Source organism: Nicotiana sylvestris, chromosome 6, assembly GCF_000393655.2.
Source record: "Nicotiana sylvestris chromosome 6, ASM39365v2, whole genome shotgun sequence".
NCBI lineage: Eukaryota > Viridiplantae > Streptophyta > Magnoliopsida > Solanales > Solanaceae > Nicotiana > Nicotiana sylvestris.
Genome location: NC_091062.1, coordinates 155,534,963 through 155,552,616, shown reverse-complemented (window position 1 = coordinate 155,552,616; position 17,654 = coordinate 155,534,963). Strand labels below are relative to the sequence as shown.

Sequence of the window (17,654 nt, the reverse complement as noted above, 5' to 3'; positions counted from 1 at the left end):
TCTATTTTTAAGAGATAAACACATCAGAAATGTAACCGTTTTAGGATGTTCCTTCTAAAATAATGAGACGAGCCTCGCCAAATGAGATGTAAATCGCGGGGCCCTCAATAAATAACCTTGATAATTATCTAGAATTCAGGATGGGCCATTTAATAAATTTCATGGCCTTCTACAAATAATAACGCGCTAGACCCCCTGAGGCGCCCTTAATAAATTACACTATTAAACTTGGGTGCACATTGATGTGACCCGAATCCAAATCTCAACGGAGTCGAAATGTGTTAACAACTACGGGTGCATTGATTGTGACGTGGTTCGAGATGCATTTTCACGACGTTGCAATTCTATAAAAATAAATGATAATGATAAAAACGGTTTTAAATTTAATAAAAGCATATATAGTCATAACATGTATTTGAATCAGATATTTAGCCATTATAACAATTTAAGCGACCGTGCTAGAACCACGGGATTCGAGGGTGCCTAACACCTTCCCTCGGGTCAACAGAATTCCTTACTTAGAATTTCTGGTTCGCAGACTTCATTTGGAAAAGTCTAAAAATTCCTCGATTTGGGATTCAAGATAAACCGGTGACTTGGGACACCAAAAGCCAAACCTTTCCCAAGTGGCGACTCTGAATTAAATAAATAATCCCATTTCGAATATTGTCACTTAAATTGGAAAAACTCCCTCGCGCATTTAACCCTTCGGGGCGGGCGCGCAAAAAGGAGGTGTGACACATATCATGTTCTCATTGCCCCTGCAATCACACCAAGTAAATCTGAGCCTTATGAAATCACTATCAATCATTCCACACTTTTGAATACATAATATAAACTTCCAATTTTTCTCCATTCTATGAGGTTTGCTACGTACTTTTTTTTCTTTCTGTAGGATCAATAATAGTATTAAAATCTCTAGAAATGCACAAAGGTCCAATGATATTCTAACTGCACTAATGGATCCATTGCATATGATTATTATTAAGAAAATGTGATAAATAAAAGCATTATGCAGTACGTTGACATAAACAGGTTAGATAAGATTTCTGATATGGATACGTCTTTTCGGTAACGCTAAAATCGAGGCCCCTATATAATTTTCGAAAGTTAGAAAAGGGAAGATCCTCGTGTCAATTATAAGTATTAATTTAAATTATAGGAGTAGAAAAAGAGCGAAATTGCAAGGGGTCCACTAATAATATGAGATAATTATTATTTAACATGTCAGAATACTTTTTCCCTTCAACGGAATTAAGGGATTTTCTTGTTTGCTTTTCATCATTATATATGATCAGGCACCCTTTTGGGAGCTAAAACTAGTATGGGCGACATCCATTCTCTTCTTCTTCTTCTTCTTTTGTTATCCTACTTGTTGTAATCTTTCTTAGGAGGTCAGGTTTTTACGCCCTCTCCTATGCGACCTCTTCGCCTAAATAATTACACGGTAAAGGTGTCGTGTCAAACTCCACATCACCACAAGAAATGAAAGTATTATATACAAGATGAATATGATTTATTAAAACGAAAAGAAGGGGATGTTCTCATAGCACGTACGTTTTCAATGTAATTTAAAAATATTTTTAACTTTAAAATTTATGATTTATTATATTTTATGTAATTTTAATTTTTTTATTATAAAGAAATAAAATATCGATGTCTAAGTTCTATGTATTCAAAATTTGAACACCCTTGAGTACACATAGCTTCTCCCCTCATTTTGAACCCTATAATTATTTTTTATGGGCGAAATACATAAACGACCCCTTTAAATTGTCCACAACGATCAAACAATCTCCTCAACTGACCAATTTACCATTTAGACACTTCAAATGACTATTAAGTGTATCAAGTAAACACATGTTGCTGATAAGGCATATGCCTATTTACGAACAAAATTTGAGCGCGTCAAGTCATTTTTTCAGCCTAATTTTATTTTTCTTTGACAAAAAAAACCAAGAAACCTTAGAGCAGTAGCTAGCTAAACCAGCTGTAACTAAACCTCTCTTCTTTCTTTATTATGAACTAAACCACCTCAACCCCACCGTGAAACTGCTATAGAGGCGAGGAAAACCAGCCATTAAAGCTCGAACTAAGCACCGAAAACTACAAGAAACTGCCGCCTTTCACCACAAAACTCTATTGCTCGTAACCTTCGGAGCTCCGCCTAGTTCCGTCGACCCAAAATCAGTCCCAGACCCAGCGAAAGAAGGCAACAAAAATGTTGTTGCTGCGAAAAACAACAACTTTTTTTGTCAGTTCTGTCACCCACATCTCTATCATAAGAACACAATTTCTCCACCCTCTTTCATCTTCACCGGGGGACATTTTTAAAGATAATTTTACACCAAAAATAATAAATTAGAGAAAAAAGTGATATAAGCCTAAATTCATAATTAAGAAAATAATGGAGAGAGAAACTGAAGATTCCAATAGAATCATTTTTTTTAGTTTTGCTTGGAGAATGAATTTTCCGGCGATAGAGATCGCATAAGAGGAGCTTTTCCGGCGAGGTCCATTAATAATTCCTTAGTGGATTCTCTATTTGGCTAAACTATGTTATTTCATATTTGTATGAGTTTTAATTTGTTGGGTGAATTTGCCAAAGGCAGGGGAAAGAGGATGGGAATGAGAGCATAGAAGAAGATGAAGGGGGGGGGGAAGAGGGGGATTGGCGCTGGTTTTGATAAAAGTACAGGAAAGGGGTTTATTTTTCTTCTTTAGATGTATTTTCTAGTTTTGTTATTATATGTGTCTTTTTTATTATAAATTACACGTGTCGTACTTTAATTGTCTCATTTAACAGTTCATTGACAATTGTAACTCACGTATGTAGTCTGCTGCACCCGGGTGTTTACTTGATACACTTAATAATCACTTGAAGTGTCTAAATGGTGAATGGGTCAGTTGAAGAGGTTGTTTGATCGTTGTGGACAATTTAAAGGGGTGTAGTTCACCTTTTTTTTTATTTATACAGTGAGAATATGAATCAGAGCATTTCAGAATTAAACAGGGATAGTAGTCTGTATGTCGATTCTCCAGTGAGCCTCCTCTCCATCTCGCTGCATGTTGTCACTATATGTTTTGAGTACTGTTAACTGCAACGGAACCATAAGTGAGAGATAGAGACTAATGAGTCGAGTATTAATGGTCGATTTTCCTTAGTTTTCAAAATTTCAATTGACTATTTGGGAAAACGCTACTACTTCTCATCAACTCAGAGTACACTCATATGGTTTTCCGGCCAGCTCTGGTCGTCGCATAATATTGAGGCAAGCAATGGATAGCTCACGTCCTTTGGCAGATTTTCGTTCAACCGTTTGGGGACACCATTTCCTCTCCTACACTTCTCAACAAACTGTAAGTACACAAGAATTGCACATTTCCCCTACATTAATCACAACTAATTATACAATATGCTCAAAACTAATACTACTACTATATATGCTCAATTTTCTCTTGCAGGAAATTACTACCCAAGAAAAACTTGAACTTGAAGAGTTAGAAGATAAAGTCAGGAAAATGTTGGTAGAAACTCCTGATAACACTTCACAAAAACATGTGTTGATAGACACAATCCAACATTGGGAGTAGCATATCATTTCAATAATGAGATCAAAACATCCATTCAAAATATCTTTGACGCGAGTGAGAATATTAATGATGACAACCTTTACGTTGTTGCTCTTCGCTTTCGACTTGTGAGACAACAAGGCCATTACATGTCTTCAAGTAACTTATTTCTGCCCTATCACTTTTCTTTTTCGTCGTTAATTCATTATTATATTTCAAAATTTCACCTGTATATAGTAGTAGTTTTTTTTGTTTAAAGGATGATTATATTAGCAGCTAATATAAAATAGGTACATCATCAGAGCCAGTGACGGACCCAGAATTTTATGTTAGCGGGTTCAATCTTAGAAGTACATAACTTTAGTCATAAAATAGTAGTTGTTAAGTGGGTTCAAATTAAATATTTATACTAATTTTATGCAACTTCAATCGTAATTTATACATATACACAGTATTATTTTTTGATAAAGGGGAACCCGCTTGCCACCACGTGCGTCCTCCACTAATCAGAGGGGTTGCACAATATACACAATATGTCTGCCCAAAAAACTTTATTTGCAAACACCAGAGGAACTGCCCAGCATGGTTGTTCTTCCAAAAAGTTCTTTTCTTGCTCCTTCCTTTGCCAGTAGATCAACTACCCCGTTCTTCTCCCAGTAGTTGTGTTTCACCACTGTTCCTCTTAGTAGGGATAATACTAAGGTTTTCAAGCACTACTAGTGTATTACATATAGAGCTAGATACTAGTCTAGTAGTAGATGCTTCATTTTTGTCTTCCTGGATCATCCTCTTTACTGGATCTGGAGGTGAGTGCAAAATAGTTATAGTAGAGCTTAGGTGTTGTTGCTTGGAACCCAATTTACACAAAAAGTGTGCCACTTTGTTGCCTTCACGGAAGCTATGCCGGACCACTAGATTCCCCAATTTCTTCAACGAGTACCTGCATTCCAAGATAGTGTTAGTATAAGCAGGAAAGATATTATGTTGGAGCAGTTGGATTATGTCCGTCGAGTCAGTGTCAATCTCCAGTGGTGCTAGTCCTTTGTCATGTGCCAATTTTAAACCTGCATGAAGTGCCTGTAATTCTGCATGAGTAGGGTTGTAGGCTTTGGTTTTGTTAGTAAATCCTACAATCATGTCTCCCTGACTATTTCTTATTATGCCCCCAATGCCTCCCTTGTTGTGGCTACCCAAGGAAGCATCTATGTTTAATTTGTAGTTATGAGGTAGTGGTGGGTACCATTTAATGTGTACCGGAGTTTTCTGCGTTGTGCATTTGTAATTGGAGGCTAGTAATTTAAACTCAATGGCTCGTGTATTAACCATATGGTAATTTAAGTTGTTTGAGTAATTGTGGAAGTAGTTGTTGTTTCTATTTAGATAAAGGTGCCATATTGCAAAAGGAAAAACATCTTCCCAAGTTATGGAGTTGTGAGTAATCGGTACTTGAAGATCTTTAATAGCTAATAGCCAGTGTTTGTTGTGAGGGATGGTGTTGATGTCAGTGCCTGTGTTGTCTCAGAATGAGCGTGCTACAGTGCATTCAAGGAAGATATGAGTTATGGTTTCTTCTGCCATCCTACAAATCATGCAAGTGTTGTCAATTGAGACACCATTTTGATAAAGGTAGGAGTTAGTGGGTAATCTATTTTTAAAGTATTGCCACAGAAAAAATTTGATTTTGTTTAGGGTATGCAGTTTCCAAATTCAATCATAGCCGGTGGCCTTTTGGGTGTGTTGGTGAAGTAATTTGTAAATTGAGTGGGTTGTGAAGGTGCCATTTGCGTTGAGCATCCAAACGGGTGTGTCTACGGCAAGGGGGTTTTTGAGATGGAGATGGGGGTGATGTCAGTAGCAATATATCTGGATAGATCGAATGATATTTTGGACCAGTTCCACTGATCATTTAGCCAAACCTGGTCAAGGGTCAAGTTGCTATCATTCTTGTTAAGAGGGACTTGAATGATTGAGCGAAAGTTTGTTTTTTTTGGGATCCAGCATCTATAGTAGAAGTTTATGGATTTACCATTGCCAATATCCCAAGCCAATCCTTTATTGATGGTTTCCCATCCCTTCAGGACATTTTTCCAAATGAAGGAGGTGGTCTTAGCATTAGGCTTATTGCTGTTTCTTTGAATTAGAGTGTCTGCTCACATGGTTGATGGATTGGTGAATAGTCTCCATGCAAGTCCCGCTAGAATGACTTGGTTTTGTGCCATACCTTGGGTATCCCCCAGCCACCTAATTCCTTTGGAAGGGTTACAACATCTCACGAGATGTAGTGTATTTTTTTTTAATTGTAGTTGTCCCCTAAATAAAGTCCCATTGGATTTTATCAATTTGGTGAAGGATTTTTTGGGAGGGATATGTACTGCATATTATGGTTAGGGATGGCATTGAGGGCAGCCTTTACAAGGGTTGCTCGTCCCGCAAGGGTGAGGAAATTTATTTTCCAGTTAGAAAGTTTCTTCCTCATATTGTCAATTACAAATTAGAAGTCAGATGGTTTGGTCTTGTTATTGGTAATGGGGAAACCCAAATACTTGCCAAATTGGCTAGTTGGGTTAATGTTAAAAAGGTCTATTGCATAGTCTTTTATGGCACTTGAGCAGTTATCGGAGAAGAGAATTTTGGACTTGGTGTTGTTAATTTTGTGGCCTGATAGGGAACAAAAAGTTACTAAGGAGTGGTGAATGGTATTGATGGATTTTTTATTTGCTTGGGCCATGAATGTCAAGTCATATACGTAAAAGATATGTGATACATGAGGTCCCTTTGGCCCAATTCTAATGGGGATCCATAGAGTAAGATCCACTTGGTGATGTATGTATATAGAAAGCAATTCCATGGTTAGGATGAACAGGTAAGGGGATAGGGGGTCCCCTTGTCTAATCCCCCTCGAGGGTTCAAAGAACTTAGTTTGAACACCATGTACTAAGACTGTTATTTTGCTTGTGGTTATGCAGTTCATGATCAGAGAGGTGATTTTTAGTGGGAATTTGAAGAAGGCTAGGGCCTTGTAGACAAACGACCATTCTAGCCCGTCAAAGGCTTTCTCAAGGTCGATTTTGATTATCAGTTGACCATTCATCCCTTTTATTTTTTTGAACTGGTTTATAACTTCTTGTATAATGATAGCATTGTCACATGCTCGCCTACCTTTTAAAAAACTGGTTTGGCATGGGCTGATTAATTCAGGAAGGAAAGGTTTGATCCTGTTAACAATTATTTTGGTGATTATTTTGTATGTGGTGTTGCAGAGACCTATTGGTCGGAAATTATTAAGGTTATTTGCATGCTTGAATTTGGGAATGAGGCATAATAAGGTTTGATTCATTTCCTCAGGGATTTTATATAGGGAGAAGATTTCTTTGCATAACCGTATGACAGAGGGTCCCACAATGTTCCAGTGACGTTGATAGAATATTGGGTGCATACCATCAGGTCCTGGGGCTTTGTATGGCTTGAAGGAATATACTGCAGAAATGATTTCTTGGGTGGCTAGGGGCCTATCTAAGGAGGAGACATCTATATTGGAGAAATTTGTGTAAGCACTTTTAATAGTATTCCACTCTGATAGTGTATTATTGGTAGTGAATATATCTTTCAAATAGTGGTGTGTGTGATCAATGATTTTTTAATGATCTGTAATCCAATTGCCAGCGTTGTCTTTAAAGAAAGAGATACTATTACGCCTCCGCCTATTTAGGACTGATATGTGAAAAAATTTAGTATTTGCATCGCCCTCATTAAGCCAATTCAGGCATGATCTAATCTTCCAATGATCTTCCTCTAGTTGAAGAATGTTGTTATAATCATTGATTAGAGTGTGCTCTAAATTTCTAAGGAAAGTGCTATAGGTATAGTTTGGTGAGTTTTGAATTCCCTTAATTCTAGCCAATATCCTTTTCTTATTGGCAAAGATATTACCAAAATTGTGAGCACTCCATTCACTGACGTTTGTCTTGAAACAAACCTCGGCATCATTGAAGTTTCTATTATTCCAGCTTTTCTCAACGACTTTATTAAACTCAGGGTGGCTTAGCCAATATTTTTCGAGTCTAAATGGGTTGTTAGTATTTGTCCTAGTATTAGTAAGTCTGAGTAGTAAATGTTTATGGTCGGAGTATGTCTTTGGGAGGTGAGTAACTAACACTGAGGGGTATTATTCCAGCCATGCTTCATTAGCAAGGCATCGATCAAGTCTTTCTAGTATGAGACCTTGCCTCCTATTTATGGTTGGACCATGTGTAACGGCAACCTTTGAATCCTAGGTCAATTAGGTTGCAGTAGTTTATACAAGACCAAAATCTGGAGGACCTATTTTTTTTAATATTCCTTCCTCCCCATTTCTCTTCTTGATTTAGGACATCGTTAAAATCACCACCTATAAGCCATGGGCCTTTGTAATTGTCAAAAGTATTCTTTAGGCTATTCCATAAATCTATCCTACTTGATAACGAGTTACTAGCATAAATTGAACTAAAGAGCCAATGGTTGTGATTTGGTAATACCTGGACTAGAGCATGAAGTTCCTGATCAGTTTGCCTAACACGCTCCACTACTACCATTGTGTCAACCCATATAATGACCATACCACCAGCTCTGCCAACCGCTGGTATTTCTATTAAATTCGAGAAATTAAAATCTGCCCTAAGTGGTTGCCCATTTTTGTTTCTAGTAGGTCCCCCATGTATGGGTTGTGATTATTTATAAGCTCCTTAAAGTTACGTCTGAAGTCTGCATTATTGGCGCCTCTAACGTTCCAAATGATTATGCCGGTGGGTGTATTCATGATAGGGCAGTGGTTTTGGAGTTTAGTTGCATGGTTAATTACCTTCGTGAAGGGGCTGTCCCTTAGAGTGGGGTTCACTAGCACTGCGTACTTTGCTGTTGCAGTGTTGATCGATGGAGTTATCTCTATTGAGCACCTTTGAAGTGCCACTGGGCAGCGCAGTATGTATATAAAACTTCAGTTTAAAGGTAAGTTGTTTAAAAATATTTGTTTAGCATATTCAATAGATCTTTTGCTTCTTGTACTTCCTGGTCCAGATTTGGACCTTGTTCCATCGGAGGGGCCATATGAGGATGTGGATGGGCTTGTTGAGGTGTCCAAGGGAAGAATAGAGGGTTCATTTCTGTCACCTCATGTGATGGAAAAAAGGGTACTTCAAACATTTGGTTCATGTTCAGGAGGGAATTGAAGTGTTGTGGAAGGTTCCAGTGGTTGTGCATTGTTTGGTAAAGATCATGGGCAATTGTTGGGGCTAGGGGATCGAGAATGTTTGCCATCCACATATGGTTCATATAATTGTCCATAGCCATTCTCATCCCCTCCGCCACCACTTGTGCTAGGAAGTTTTGATTTTGGATAATCACCATGACTTCCTGTCCCTCTATCAACATTGAGAAGAAGAGAGCTTGGCCTTGGAGACCCTGTTCGATCCAAGAGGTAGGTTGGTGGTCCGGATGCTATGGTTGGGTTGCGTAGACTAAGTTTGGAATGTGCATGGGGTTGTTTGGATTGTTGAAGTTCATCGTGGGAGGTTGAAATGAGTTCCTAGGCACTTTGTAAGTTAGTAGTCCCAGACGTGATCTTTTATTTAGAGGTAATAGTAGGTTTGGAATTTTGTTGGTGTGAAGTATTTGTTTTTAAATTTTCGGTGGAATGTCGTAAAGGTAGGGAGAAAGATTGAATATCTTTTGTGGTAGATTAAACTTGGGTGTGATTGGTTGAATTAACCGTGTGAGAGTATATAGGATTTGTTTGGTTAGAGGTGTCCATAGGTGTGTCCATTTTCACAATGTCCGCTGACAAGTGTTTGCATGTGTGTTGCATGGGGTGTGACTTGTCGTTTGGAGATTGAGTGTTGAGTTAATGCAAGGAGTGATTAGCGTCTAAGTTGTAGCTGTTATTAGCTTCTAGATTTGGCAGCAACTTTCCATGCAAGTGTTGAGCATGCTCATTGGTGGTAGCCACATTTTGTACACGTGGCAGTTGTGTTGTGGCCTTGTTTCTTGTTTGTATCGAAGAGTTTTTATGTGAGGAAGAGGAAAAGTTTTGTAGTTTCAGAGGAATGTCTGCGGGGATGTCCATTCCTTCGTATTCCTCTATTTCCTGAAGAGTTTCAAATTTATTATGGAGAAGCTGGGGTTGGTTAGAAATATTAGAGTCCATTTTCCCAATTGAGTTCATGATTGTTTGTTTGTTTGGTGAGTATATTGGGCTGGTATTAGGGGGTTGGGATTCATCAGTATCTTTAGACCTATATGAGAGTTTTTGAGTGTGGAGGTACTTACCTGTAACTACTTCAAAACTTTTGATATTAATACCTGTGTATCCGCTTTGAGTGCCTTGATGGTATGGTACTGGCTGTGCTTTACTATTCCTTGTTGCTCTTGGTTGTGGTATACTTGCCTGTGTTTTGCTCCTCTTATGGAATGCCACCATTTGCCAGTGGTTTGTGGAGGTGGTGGAAGTCACCATGTTGTGCTCTACATCTCGAGATATGGGGGTAAGTTTGGTATAAGAACAGTGCTGGGTTGTATGTCCTAATCTTCCACAAGCTTTGCAGAGGATGTGCTCGCCTTCATAGATGATTTGCTGCTTGTAGTTGCCTATTGATATACAAGGTTGAACTGGCTCTTCGAGTTGCATCTCAATGCAGAGGCGTGCATATCTTTCTCGCAGTGCTGCACTTGTACATGCATCAATTTTCAGAAGTTTTCCTATGGTGTTGCCTATTTTCTTTAGTATAATAGCATCGTAGAACTCAGTAGGCAGCTGGGGAAGTTGTAGCCAAATGACTGACCTTTCTTGGGTGGCATTGCTTGCTTTGAAGTTTGGTTCAGATTTCTTGATGGATAGGAAGAAGCCATTGATAAACCATGGACCATTTTGGAGGGCGCTGATCATGTTTTTCTCCTTGCTAAATTTTGCAATAAAGTAATCAGAGCCAAGATCTATCAGCGGGAAATTCTCCGATGGTTTCCATATTTTTTGTATTTTCTTTTCTAAATATTGGTGTTGTATTCGTTTACCTAGTAGCTTAATGATCAAGGAGTGTTTCCATGGTAGATACATTCTATTTTTGTCCTTCTCTGATAGTTGGATTGTTCTTATGCCTTCATGTAATTCATTTGATTTTAAAAGCATGGAATCCTCTGTTTTATTTTGTTCTTCCCTTGCATGTTCATTTTCCACCATATCGCTGTACATCATATATTCTGATGAGCCAGTAGTTTTTCTTTGAAGGATGTTTGAAGGCTTGTAGTTATAGTATTAGTGTTTGTAGTACTGATGTCTGGTGGTTTGGGTGGGATGTGCTGGGCTTCTATTTCAACTTCTTCTTTCTCCATCAGCTTGAACTCCTATTGCCTTTTAAATTTCCTTTTAGAATGAAAAAACTGGTGAGAGCCTATTTTAAAGAAGCCGAATGGTTGAACGCGGGCTACATTCCAACATGTGAGGAGTATATGAAGAATGCACTTGTAACCGCTGCCCTTATGACACTTGGAACAAATTCCTTGCTTGGTATGAAGAATGCACTTGTAACCGCTGCCCTTATGACACTTGGAACAAATTCCTTGCTTGGTATGGAGGAAGTTATAACAAAAGATGTTTTTGAATGGATCACAAATGAGCCTTCAATTGTTCGAACTTCATCAACAATCTATAGATTAATGGATGATATTATCGACCATGAAGTAAACACCATAACTTATCATTTACTAATTTGACTATTAGATCTTGGCACAACCAAAAAAGGGACAAAGGGGCAACTTATCAAGTTTTTGTACATAAATTTTACTTTATTGCAATAAAATTACTAAACTATTTTTTACGATGAAAAAAAATGATTCAACTTTAGCTAAATATCACGAAAAGTTACAAAACTACTTTTGTAATTAAAAAGTTACCCAAGTTTGCCTAAGTATCACCAGAAGTCATGAGAGGGAAACTCAATAGACATTTTGATTACAAAAATGATCTTTCGGTTACAAAAATTATTATTTAATTCGTGACTTTTTGTGATACTTTGGCGAAGTTCATTGATTCTCTTGTTATAAAACATAATTTAGCGACTTAGAAAAAGTTGAGTAATTTTTTTATTACAAAAAAATAGAATAGTAATTTTTGTATATAAAATAAAATTTAAATGATCATGCACGAAATTACCCCAGAATATGTATTGGAATTGCTTCATTTTGGCTTATCTATATGAAATTTAGACATGACCGAAAAATGCTTAATTACAAGTAAAATTCTGATGAAGATTATAAGGAAATCTATTGACTTAGGTTCAACAACAAAGAGGACATGTAGGTTCAACAACAAAGAGGACATGTAGCTTCCGTCATTGAATGCTACATGAAAGAATATGGAGCTTCAAAAGAAGAAGCATACGTCGAGTTTCAAAAGAAAGTCAAGAATGCGTGGAAAGACATAAACAAGGCATTACTTCACCCTACTGAAGTACCAATGTCTATCCTCGAAAGAGTTCTAAATCTTGCACGATTACTAGATACACTTTTTCAGGATGAAGATGGATACACAGATTCCAATTCCAAATGTAAAGACATTATTACCATGTTGCTTGTTGAATCTGTCAATATTTTACTATCACAATGCATCTGCAACTTTATCCAATAACTTATTGTGAGCAAACTTGGAAAGTTTTTGTATTCTCATTTTAATTAATAAAATGGAGATTGTTCGTGTTCAGGAGAAAAAATAATAATTGAAACTAAAAACAAGTTCAATTAGTTGTATGGAGATTCCTCATACAATGAGGCTATCAAATAATTATTTGTAACGTATACTATTCAAAATATAGATTAGTTTTCAATTTTCATGAACTTGTATAAAAAATGAAAGTTTTTATTGATTGTTTAGAACCTAGTATAGTATGGCTAAAATTCATCTTCGTACTTATTATGAAATTAACGAGTTATATAGTTAAGTTATAACTTTTTTTTTTGATAATAAGGATATTTATATTATAGAAGCATTAAAGATTGTTCTTAGTACATAAGATCTGAGAATGCAGCTTGTCACGACTTGGTAGCCCAATGTTTGTGACATTCTGGTTGCCTAGGAGTATTAGTCTATTACAAGCCGTAATGTCTAGTGACTTCTTGGAAAGGTAAACAACATCCATATCTTTAGCAAGTTGAGAGATAACAAAATGAGGTGGTGTTGGATGTAGTTTTGCTGACTTCTTGCATGGTTGCCAAAAGGTGTCTTTGTTTGCATCTGTTGCAAAAAGATGAGCTACTTGGTTTCCTTCCCGGAAGTTATGCCATAAGGACAGGTCCTTCCGCTAGAGCATCAATAACCTGCATGCATGAATAATATTAGTCATAACAAGATGATCATTATTAAGTGCATGGATATCAGTGGAGTTTGTTTTGATTTCTAGTAGAAATAGGTTGTAATGGGTTGCTATTTTCATGCCTTCATGGATTGCCTGAAGTTCTGCATGCAGAGGTGATATAGCCTTATCCATTTTTTGATAACCTAATATCCATCTTCCTTTGTTGTTGCGGAACACTCCCCCAATACCAGATTTATTACCTTCGTGTTTAAAAGCACCATCTGTGTTTAGTTTGTACCGATCGCATTGTGAGGGATACCATTTTATGTTAATGCTGGGTTTATCCATAGTTGTTGTGCCAGTGGAGTTGAAAAAGAGGAATTCATAGGCTAGGTTAGAGATGTCTTTCATACGGGGGGAGTAGTGGGTGAGTAATGGGTGTTATTGATATTGTTGTTATTTCTATTGATCCAGGTCCCCCATAGAAGGAAAGGTAGGAGATTGTTCCAAGGAATTTTCAGGGGAATTGGGTTTATGTCTCTCAGCTTGGTTAGCTAGTGTTTGTCCAGATCAGTGTTCATATTAGTGATATGAACTGTCTCCATATCGCTAAGACTATGTGATATGTGAGGAAAATATGAGTGATAGTTTCCTCTTGGAACTAGGGCAATTGGGGTTTATATTTATTCCAATGTGATGGGGATATGAACGGCAAGGAATCTTATTGTGAAGGATTTGCCAAAAGAAGTATCTTATTTTGTTAGGGCAAGGTAGTTTCCATATCCACACAAAGTCTTGGTTACTAATGTTTCCTTGGATTAGTAAGTTGTAGCAAGATTTTGTGTTGAATATCCCGTTTGGGCTGAGACTCCAAAGGGGTTTATCTATGCTTTGGAGGAGTAAGGGGATAGAATTGATTTTGTCCACGATGGAGGAAGGGATAGTAAAAGAAGTTTCCTGAAAATTCCATCTTCCTTTGTGGTATAATCTCTTAATAGGAAGGTTAGCTTCATTTTTGTTTAGAGGGCCCTCAATGCTAGCTCTAAGAGTTGAGACTTGAGGGATCCATTGGGTCTCCCAACTATTAAGATTAGAGCTTTTGCCCGGAGGCCATTGAATTCCTTGGTTACAAATTTCCCAGCCAGTAACAACACTTTTCCAAATGAAGGAGGTGTGTTTGATATTCCTTTTGCAGTATTTACGTATTAGGAGATTTGCCCAGGGTGATGAGGTATTGTTAATGAGTCTCCACGAGATACTACCTAGTAAAACTTTATTATTTAAAAGGGCGTCTTTCATTCCTAGACCTCCTAGAGTTTTAGGCTTGGTAACAGTATTCCAATTAATGAGGTGAAGTTGTTTCTGATTTGATGTAGTGCCCCAAACAAAATTCCTTTGAATTTGATCAATAAGTTTAAGGGTTTTTTTGGGAGCAAAGTATATTGCATAGCATGGTTTGGGATAGAGTTGAGAGTAGCAAGGGCTAAGGTAGTCCTACCAGCTATGTTTAGAAAATTGATTTTCCAATTTGAAAGTTTGGCCCGCATTTTATCAATGATGAATTGGTAGTGTTTTGCTTTGGGAGCATTGTTAAGAATTGGAAACCCCAAGTAGTTGCCAAACTTATTGGCTATATTGATGTTAAAACCTGATGCAATTTCTTTGGTAACTTGAATAGGACAGTTTTGGGAGAACAAAATCTTTGATTTCCCCCTATTGATCTTTTGACCAGACATATTACAAAAAATATTAAGGCATTCTTTGATGGTTTGTAGGTTTCTTTTATCAGCTTTTGCCATGAGGGTAATATCATCTGCAAAAAACAAGTGAGATATGCTAGTGTTATGGTTGCTTAATCTAATGGGGTCCCAAAGATTGATGTCAACTTGGTGACAAATTAGTCGGGATAGCATTTCCATGCACAAAATGAATATGAAGGGGGATAGGGGCAGCCTTGTCTGATACCCCTACTTGGTGCAAAGAAATAGGTTGTAGTGCCATTTACTAAAATGACAATGTTGCTAGTGCTGATGCAATTCATAATAAGATTTTTTATCGTAGTAGGGAATTGAAAGTAAGAAAGGGTTAAGTAGATGAAAGACCATTCCAATCTGTCGAATGTTTTTTCCAGATCTAATTTTAGAATCATGTAGCCTTTTTTCCCTTTCATTTTTTAAAATGGCACATCATTTCTTGGATTATGATGGCATTATCAGAAGACCTTCTCCCTTTTAAGAAGCTAGCTTGGAAAGGACTTATAATTTGGTTGAGGAAATGTTGAATTATATTGGCAATGATTTTGGTAATGATTTTATAAATAGTATTGCAAAGTCCTATGGGCCTAAAATTTTTCAGATTATTGGCATTTGGGACTTTGGGGATTAGACAAATGTAGGTGTTGTTGATATCATTAGGTAGAGACTGAGTATTAAATACTTGGGGTACATAAATCTATAACTGATTTGCCTACAATGCTCCAATATTTCTGGTAGAAAAATGGATGTATGCCATCTGGACCCAGGGATTTAAACGGTTTGAAGGAAAAGACTGCCTTGTAGATTTCTCCCTTTGCAAGATGATTGTCTAGGGTAGAGAGATTAAGGTTGTTAAAAGTTTTTGGATTGTTTTTAATACGAGATCAATTGGAGGCAGAATGATTAGTTTGGAAGGCATTCTCAAAGTAGTTAAGTGTGTGGTCTAGGATTTTGTTAGGTTCATTGATCCAATTACCAAATTCGTCTTTGGAATAAACGATTTTGTTTTTCCTAGCTCCATTAGTTGCACCAATATGAAAGCATTTTGTATTCGCGTCACCTTCTTGAATCCAGGACATTCTAGCTCTAATTCTCCAGTATTCATCTTCTAATTTAAGAATCTCTCTATACTCTTGTTGAAGATTAGATTCTAAGTTCTGTAAATAAAAATTAGAGTTATAGTTATTGGAGCATTGAATGCCGTTTAGTCTAGCAATAATCCTAGATTTTTTAAGGTGAATGTCTCCAAAATGCTACCTACTCCACTGTATGATATTACCTCTAAAGTTTTGGGAGCTATGAATATAGTTGGAGTTACTCCAACTGTTTCTAACTAAATTTATGAAATCCGAATGACGGCACCAAAATGTCTCTAGTCGGAAAGGTTTTTTAAAGGTGTTGCATTTTATAGGGTTGCAAGTGATCAATAAGGGGTTTTGATCCGAGTGGATTCTAGGGAGATGGGTAATGTAAGCATCAGGGCAAGATTTAATCCACTCCTTATTGGCAAACACCCTATCTAACCTTTCTAGATTGAGGCCTTTATTTTTTTTTTCTTTTATTTGACCACGTAAATTTATGACCTTTGAAGCCTAGGTCAATATGAGTACAGTGGTTAATAAAATCCCATAGGACCTTTGCTCTATTTTGATTAATTTTTCTACCACCTAATTTCTCATCGGAGAATATGACATCATTGAAATCACCCCTATTAACCAAGGGCCACTAATTTTACTATGCATGTCTAATAAATTGTTCCACATAGTGTTCCTAATTTTACTATCGTTACTAGCATAAATAGAAGTAAAATACCAAGTTTTGTTAAGGGAGAATACCTCAATTGTGGCACTAATTTCCTGGCTTCTACGCACAAAGCTATGTACCATAACCTTGGTATGATCCCACAAGATAACCATACCTCCCGACTGGCCATCTGCTGGAATCTCTATCATATCTGTGAATCCAAAAGGATTGAGGAGAGAAAGGCGGATGTCCATCTTCGTTTCCAAAAGTGTAACCATACTAGGGTGATGTGTTTCAATTAGATCCCTGAAGCTTAACCTAAAATTGTCATTGTTACCCCCTCTTATGTTCCAAATTATGAACGTGGTTGATCTATTCATGTTTAAGAGCGGGTTGTTCAGGTCTCCATTTTCCCTCATTCTCATTGGGAATATGGGATTCCTCCTCTGAAAAGGAACGAGAATCATTGCGTGTTTTCCTACGGTAGGGTCTGCTGGTGGTCTTATGTCCATTGTGCACTTGTACAGTGCCAATGTATAGTAAAGAATTTGCTTCTGCTCTTGTCTCTCCATAAATAGAAAGATTTTTAGCTCTTCTAGGTTTGAATCCTCGACCACATTTTGAGGGATCAAGTTTACTAGATCGATTTCTTCCTCTATTGCCTGCTCCATTTGGTTTTGATTTTGATGAGGGTGAGGGGTTTGCATGGCTTGGACAACTGGTACATCTAGAGGTGGTGGTGGGTTTTTATGTGCAATCCAAGGTGTGAACACTGGATTCATGGTGGTTAGGAATTCCGAGGTGAAGAAGGGTAGATCCACAACCGAAATTGTGTTCTGAATTTGGACAAAGTTTGCAGGCACGTTCCAGTCCCCCCTCATTTCTTGAATTTGTTTGGTGGTGAGAGATGGGGCTATGGGGTTTAGGATGTTGTTCAACCATATTTGGTTGATGTAATTGTTCATCGCCATGCGAACTCCTTCGGATATCAGTTGAGCAATGTAGTGAGAATTTTGGATAACTATCACTGTTTCCCTCCCTTCTAGTGTGATGTTGAAAGAGAATGCATGCCTAGAAGCCCCATTTCCACCCAGGAATAATGGTTGATGATTCTGAGGAAGAGGAGGTTGGATCAGTATCCTCCTTGGCTGATTGTTTTGGTTCTGATTCTGGTGGTTTTGAGGAGGATTGGGTTCCATGTTTGAGTTGAGTGTTATTCTTTGGAGTTGGTGAGATGATGGCGTCTTCTTGTTGAGATTGGGATTCT

General features: G+C 37.5%; 1 protein-coding gene and 1 pseudogene across 2 annotated transcripts; one reads left to right on the top strand and one right to left on the bottom strand.

The window, feature by feature from the left end:
• Window positions 1–3,279: 3,279 nt before the first annotated feature.
• On the top strand, window positions 3,280–12,226 carry LOC138871514 (sesquiterpene synthase 9-like; annotated as a pseudogene).
• LOC104233481 (uncharacterized) lies at window positions 4,029–10,975 on the bottom strand. Of its 2 annotated transcripts, XM_070150053.1 has the most exons (3): window positions 10,386–10,975; window positions 9,907–10,266; window positions 4,029–4,513 (listed from the first exon to the last, which is right to left on the bottom strand). In XM_070150053.1, the coding sequence occupies exons 1-3, from the start codon at window positions 10,468–10,470 to the stop codon at window positions 4,503–4,505; spliced, it is 456 nt and encodes a 151-aa protein (XP_070006154.1). In that variant the 5' UTR covers window positions 10,471–10,975; the 3' UTR covers window positions 4,029–4,502. The 2 variants fall into 2 exon arrangements, with proteins under 2 accessions (XP_070006154.1, XP_009785180.1); XM_009786878.2 differs by having other exon boundaries at window positions 9,907–10,975.
• Window positions 12,227–17,654: the final 5,428 nt, after the last annotated feature.